This window comes from Xenopus laevis, chromosome 9_10L (genome assembly GCF_017654675.1).
Source record: "Xenopus laevis strain J_2021 chromosome 9_10L, Xenopus_laevis_v10.1, whole genome shotgun sequence".
Classification (NCBI taxonomy): Eukaryota; Metazoa; Chordata; class Amphibia; order Anura; family Pipidae; genus Xenopus; species Xenopus laevis.
In genome coordinates this window covers 57,231,957-57,239,390 of record NC_054387.1, presented here as the reverse complement: position 1 = coordinate 57,239,390, position 7,434 = coordinate 57,231,957, and the positions used below count along the sequence as shown (strand labels likewise).

The 7,434-nt window shown below is 41.3% G+C and overlaps 1 protein-coding gene across 1 annotated transcript in view; it reads left to right on the top strand.

The window, feature by feature from the left end:
- The first annotated feature begins 1,506 nt into the window (after window positions 1–1,506).
- Window positions 1,507–7,434, top strand: part of slc49a4.L (solute carrier family 49 member 4 L homeolog) — a 28,203-nt gene continuing 22,275 nt past the window's right edge. Inside the window, exon 1 of the mRNA NM_001092355.1 lies at window positions 1,507–1,850. Coding sequence (NP_001085824.1) covers window positions 1,574–1,850 — 277 coding nt within the window. The 5' untranslated portion in view covers window positions 1,507–1,573. The remainder of the gene's footprint in view (window positions 1,851–7,434) is intronic.

Sequence of the window (7,434 nt, the reverse complement as noted above, 5' to 3'; positions counted from 1 at the left end):
TAGTATAGCTCATTCTAAACAACTTTTCAATTGCCCTTCTTTTATATAGATTTTAATTTTCCCTCTTTCTCTCTGTCTTTCCAGCTTTCAAATGGGGGTCATTGACCCCATCTAAAAAAAAACAAGCGCTTTGTATGGCTATAAATGTATTGTTATTGCTACTTTGTATTACTTATCTTTCTTTTTAGACTCCCTCCTATTTAGATTTCAGTCTTTATTCAAATCAATGCATGGTTGTTAGGGTAACTTGGACCCCAGCAACCAGATTTCTGAAATTGCAAACGCTAGAGCTGTTGAGTAAAAAGGTAAATAACTCAAAAATCACAAACAATAAGACATTAAAACCAAATGCAAATTGTCTCAGAATATTACACTTTGCCTCATGTTAAATTTTATTCAAAGGTGAACAATACCTTTAAAAAGAAAAGTAGCAATGCTGAGAGCATGAAGAGCCAGTGTTAGAGAAGGCACATTATATTGGCTAAGAAACTGTACAGGATACGGAGGTGAGGGCGGCAATGTGAAATAAAGAACAACAAAGGCAACAGGAAAGGTGCAGTATGTGGCAATAAGGAACATGCAAGGGAGTTGTTAAAGGAGAACTAAAGCTTAAAGAAAGAGGTAGCTAGAAATGTTGTACATTATAGTTTTGTGCTTCTGTACCAGCCAAAGGCAACCACAGCCCTTTGGCAGTAAAGATCTGTGTCTCGAAAGATGCCCCAGTAGCTCCCCATCTTCTTTTCTGCTGATTCACTGCACATGCTCTGTGCTGCTGTCACTTACTGAGCTCAGGGACCCACTCACAATATACAGTACACATAGAATATAAATGTCACAATATAAGGCCGATTAGTAATTAATACACATAATTACTACATGGCAGCACAGAAACCAGTGCAATTAGCATCAGAATTTAATAATCAGCCCTGCTTGATGATGTGTGACGACCCCTAAGCTTAGCTTCTCAACAGCAGCACAAAGCCCACTAAGCATGTGAGTGTCGCAGACACTTTCCAAGATGGTGACCCCCTGTGACAAGTCCTGGACCATTGCTGCTATTGAGAAGCTGAAACTTTAGGCTGGTGCAGTATGTATAATATGGTATTTTTGGCCATGTTCATTTTTAGGGTTTAGTTTGCCTTTAAGTCTTGAAGGAATGGACAAGGACAGCCGGTATAGAGTATCAGGGCACAACAGGAAAAACATATGGACAGGAACGGATAAAAGTCAGCAGCAATTGCAGGGGCAATATGGAAGAGCAGCGTTGAACTATCTGGAGCATACAAATAGAGCATGCAGGGAATCCTGACGCTAAAATACACATGGGGGCGCAGGCAGAAGGTCCCAGGGGCAGGAGAGACACTGTGACACAGCAAGAGGGACCCTGGGGACGAAGAGACACTGGGAATGGCAGATATTTGGTGTACAGGCAGAAGTGCCACTGACTCAAGCGCAAGGAATGTTGTTGTTATTGTTTTGGGTTTTGACGTCACACAGGGCGGGGAAGGATCAAGACCGGATGTTGTGAGCGCGTGACAGATAGTTCCGGGGGGACCCGGTGTTACGGGCAGATATGGGGCTGGAGTGGAGTAGCCCCGGGGAGAGGCAGCCCTTGTTGTTCCCGGGTGGTCCCCGCTCTCCTCGGGTGTTTGGGCGGCGCTGGTTGGTGCTGCTTCTGTTCTCGGTGCTGGCCTTCCTCCAGGGCTTGGTGTGGAATAGCTGGGGACCCATTCAGATTTCAGCCCGGACCGCCTACAAATTTTCTGGATTGGATATCGCTTTGCTTGTTCTATGGGGCCCCATCGGTTTCCTGCCCTGTTTCCTCTTCATGTGGCTCATGGACAACAGAGGTGAGAGCTGCTTTTACTGGGGCAGATTGTTGGGTGGGTTCCTTGGCTATAGAGGTAACTTGTTGCTACATCTCACTGGGGCAGTTTTATTAGGGATTGAACTCACTGCAGGGTTCTGGTCATTTTAAGGCAGGTTTACAGTTCAAGGATAATGATTCTTACCTCTCAAATTGGCAATATTTATGGCAGACAGACTGTCACTTAATGGAATTACCAACACAGCGGTCAGTGGCTTATTCCAGAGCTTATTCTTTTCCCTTAGGGCTAAACTCCCCATCCTTGGGTTTTTGTTTATGTTTTAGGGTAAATGTATAATAAACAGGGTTTTTCTACCAATGGGCTATTCTGTAGAGAGTGGAATTCTGAGAAAATACAGAAAAATACAGTCTGTTACCCCCCCCCCTCCACACACACACAATTGTGCTATGAATAGACAGTTTATCTAGTCTAGACTAGGGCGATGCCCTCTCTCTCTTTGGGGCAAATTCACTAAGCGACGAACGCTAGCGTCAATTCGCTAGCGTTGGGCATTTTCGTTACTTCGCAAATTCACTAACGAACGCTGGCGTAAATTCGCTAGTGTTACTTCGCACCCTTACGCCTGGCGAATTTTCGCTACGGACGTAACTACGCAAATTCGCTAACGCGCACATTGTACTGAACGCTACCTTTTACGCTAGACTTCCTTCGCCACCTCAGACCAGGCGAAGCGCAATAGAGTAGATAGGGATTGCTTCAAAAAAAGTAAACATTTTTTCTAAGTCCCAAAAAACACTGGCGTGTTTTCTATATTATGGGTGATAGGCTGAAAAAGATCGAAAAATGTTTTGGGGCTCCCCTCCTTCCCCCCTACATTTCCTAACTCATGGCAACTTAACTATACAGTGGGCACATGTGTAGGGCAAAAAAAAAATTTTATTTGATGTTTTGAAGGTTTCCCAGACATTTGTAGTGATTCTACGTATTCCTCCATTGAAATTTGAATTTGGCGCCGTATGCAAATTAACCATCGCTAGCGTAACTTCGCTTCACTTAGCGAATCAACGCTAGCGCAACTTCCCAATCTTACGCTACCCCTGTGTGCAACTTCGGATTTTAGTGAATTTGCAAGCGCTGGCGAAACTACGCCTGGCGAAGTGCGGCGAAGTTACGCCTGGCGCAACTACGAATCTTAGTGAATTTGCCCCTTTCTTGGGGTTCCAGCAGAGTATAATTGTAGTTCTTGGTTCTTAACATCATAGGGGCTGTTCTGTAGCGAAGGGTTCAACATTACCAGGGTAATTAGTGTCTGTTTGTCTAGGAGAGGGTTATTGAGGTCTAGGTGTGCAAGTGTTAATTGTTTCCTTATAAAGAACCAGTAACACTGCAAATTAAAATTATTATGCAGTGTGATTTTATTCCCATCCTGTACAAAGAGGCTGTGTATAACTATGTACTATGTATGTAGGGCTGTCCGGATACCCAATGCTGTATGTTTTTTAAATGCAGAGAGGCGCAAACAGGGAGAGAAACATTGCAATAAATAAATGTACAGAGATTACGTGCAGGGGCACATTTACTAATGGTCGAATATCCTCAAAGTTAAATCCTTCAACTTCGAATATCGAAGTCGAAGGATTTAGCGCTATTCATTCGATCGAACGAATAATCATTCGATCGAACAATTAAATCCTTCGAATCGAACAATTCGAAGGATTTTAATCCATCTATCGAACAAAATTCCTTCGATCAGAAATTGGCTAGAAAGCCTATGGGGACCTTCCCCATAGGCTAACATTGATGCTCGGTAGGTTTTAGGTGGCGAAGTAGGTGGTTGAAGTTTTTTTTAAGGAGACAGTACTTTGACTATCGAATAGTCAAACTATTTTTAGTTCAAGTCGAAGTCGTAGTTGAAGGTCGAAGTAGCCAAAAAAACATGCGGAATTCAAAGTTTTTTTCCTTCTAATCCTTCACTCAAGCTAAGTAAATGTGCCCCACAGTGTTGTATAAAACATAGAAGGAAGGAGGTCCTTGCAGGGATTCTGGATTTTATTGCTGTATGTTCTGCTGTGTTTTCTCTTGTCTTAAACAGGTAATTATATACATTTTGGGGTGGTCCCTCACTTCAAAACGTCTCAGGGTTCTTCACAACAGAGCAAATGGCACCATCCAAGCTCTTGTCTTAAACCCCCGCCCAGTCTATTATGTGCAGTATTATCTAGAACTGCCCAGACAATGCTGGGGAGTTGTGCAGAACTTGGTGACAACTGCCCGTAAGCCGGTATTATGATGCTTTCTGTAAGACATTTATAGCCAATGTATTCACTAATTGGTATGGACTGATTAGGTGAAACAAATAGTTACTGTACTGGGGGTGGTGGGGAGCATTGATTTGTGTTCTCCTGCCTCATGGACACCAAGGTTAATGATTATCTGATCCCAGTGTTGCATCCTTGCTTATTGTAGATCAGCTGATGTGTAGAAAGGCTGACATAAGCCTAATATAGGATCACACTCCCTTGCTGTGACAACAGATAGGAACTCTTGTAACATGTCAATCAAAACTCCTAAGGCTGCTATGCTGTCGGGTAATTTGTATTGTGTTTTAATCAGTGAATATCTCCTCATGCTTAAGGCTACATATACATGATGGGCAGACCCACTTATCCATTATTTTGACTCTCACAGTAAAAGGAAGAAAGATTTAAAAGGAGGTTTAGGAGGGATACTGTAAAAAGAATCCACTTGGCCAATATTTGACTCCTATGGCTAGAGGAGGAGATCTGGGTGACTGAGTGGGGACTAGTTAGTGCATGTTTTGTAGGAGATGCAGAGGGTGTAGTGCAAAATTAGGTACAATTTTTGTACCCACAATGCAACATTCCTTCCTAAAACTTCCTAAAGCATAATTGCACTCACCGTAGTCAAGTGTAAACATTTGCTCCAGAGGCACAAAAATCAAGTAAATTTACTTTAGCCGAGTGTCCCTTACATCTACTGCACCAAAATAAGTGCATATTCCTTCTGTTGTAGTGATCATTCTGCAATACTGCAGAACCCAGTTCATTGCATATAAACATGGAGAATAAAGTTGTGCAAAAAGTCGCATGGTTCTGGAGGATGAGGAGGATGAGCTACCCACATGGCACAGCAAACAGTAACCAACAAGTTCTTGTTCTTTGGTGAAGTTCTGCTCTCTCTGTCTCACTGGGTGCATTTATTTGACATGGTATAGGATTGCTCTCCCGCTTTAAAGGAGAATTAAACCATAAAAATGAATATGAATATGACTAAAAATTGCATATTTTATACTAAACTTATTGCACCAGCCTAAAGTTTCAGCATGTCAATAGCATGTCAATAGCAGCAATGATCCAGTATTTCAAACCTGTCACAGGGGGTCTCCATCTTGGAAAGTGTCTGTGACACTCACATGTTCAGTGGGCTCTGAGCAGCTGTTGAGAAGCTAAGCTTAGGGGTCATTGCAAATTTACAAGCAGAAAAATGATGTTGGAGTATAATATAAGATGATGTTACAGGGCAGATTATTAAATTCTAATGCTAGTTGCAGTGGTTTCTGTGCTGCCATGTAGTAATTATAAGTATAAATTACTAATCAGCCTTATATTACGACATTTATATTCTATGTGTACTGTATATTTTCAGTCCCTAAGCTCAAAAATTGACAACAGCACAGAGTATGTGCAAAGAATCAGCAGAAAAGAAGATGGGGACAGCTCTGTGAAATAAGTTGGCGCTATATAAATACATGTTAATAATAATGGGGAGCTACTGGGGCATCTTTGAAGGCACAGAGCTTCCCTGCTAAAGGGCTGTGGTTGCCTTGGGTTGGTACAGAAGCCCAAAACATATTGTACAACAATTGTAGCCTACTCTTCAGTTAAGCTTTTGTTCTCCTTTAACGGGAAACCTAAAATGACTTTCTCGGGTGCCACTTGCCCTTCAAGGTCCCATTTCTGAGTTTTGCTACCATATTGCCTCCCTGTACCGTAAAGTATGGATTACAATTTTTGTACCTAAGGCTCAGGGAGATTGGCTTGCTCAGTCTAATAGTCAAAAGGAATTTATTTAAATGGCTTGATGTGTTTCTTGGGAGGCATTTAATCTGTCTATGTGTCATAAATAAGGCACTGTGTGTGTTATGGGGGGGGGGGGTGTTACATTCCAATCACCTCTTTCTGCTCATGAATGCAGTGTTATCGCTCTGTATTGAAAGAGAGAATATATTTGTCTAGTTGTCGTCAGACAGTGTATTGTGTTTACTAGTGATAATTTAGTGCAAATATGTTTATGCTATATGTTAATTTAAGGCTCTTTGTTTGGACCTAAAAATGCTTTTTTTGTGCTGTTTATTGTGAGTCAGCACTGAAAATAAGACGTTAGTTGATTCTCAGGTGGACTGTATGAAGAGATTAGTGAAGGCTTGGGCCAGGCTAGAACTGCTAGGTGAGGTTCAGACAGTAATACCTTTAAAGAAGCTAGAGGTAAACAAATTAAATAAGAAACCATTATATGATTACCCCTTAATATTTCTTATAGGCAAAATTTAAGGAGTAGAAAATAAAGATTATTGTGACATTCTAGCAGCTGCTGTGGGGCCAGTGTTGGAAAGGACTGTACTTTCATGGTTATATTTCCGTATGACTGAGACTGGGGAAAAACATATAACCAACCTTATAGATTGTAATCCTTTGCTGGCAGGGTGCTTATTGCCAATTCTTATCAGTTTGTTATATGTTAGTTATTATATGCCCTTATGTACAGCGCTGAATAATATGTTGGTGCTTTATAAATAGATATATAATAGTGATATAGTTTTGGTATTAATTTATATGTTAATATTCCAGTACCAGCAAGGAATCAAGGTTTCTGTATTTAATTGTCTAGGGAGAGCTAATTCTAGCCATGTCATGATCTGGGAGGGTTTGGTGGTTGCTGCCCCTGTATATATATATATATCTGATATATCATACCTCCCAACATTTTGGAAATAGAAAGAGGCATAAAAAGATTTGCCTTTTTGTGACCACACCCCCTAATTACCATGTTCATTTTACAAAGTTTGGCAGATTTTGAAACTTATGTGTTTTTTATTTATTACCATTTTGCTAATGAAGGTGAATTGCCTTAAAAAGTTGCAAATCAGTTTCCCCAAGAGGCTTGCTTGTCTTTAATTGTTACAAAAGTATCGAAGTGCATCTGCCGAGTTTTCTGGGCTCTCTGCCAAAAGCCAATTAAGTTTATGAAACGTATCTGTCTAAAACTTTCTAAAACTGATAGGATCAAAGAAATCATTACATTTCAGTAACAATCCGGGACTTCGGGTTGAGGTGTCAAATTCAGCACTGTCCCTCGAAAAACAGGACAGTTGGGAGGTATGGATATATCTATCTCTGCTAATCCAAGTAAACACTGCCAGTGACATGTGGGGAGTACGTGATCTGTCAGCAACTCGGCAGGGTAATGGGATTAGTCATGGGAACCAGCAGTGTGCTAATGATGCACCGGCTGTGTTATGGGCAAGGCAATCAAGGCTGTATTCTCTTGCTTCCAGGAACCAGATCTGGGGGTGACGGTGATCATT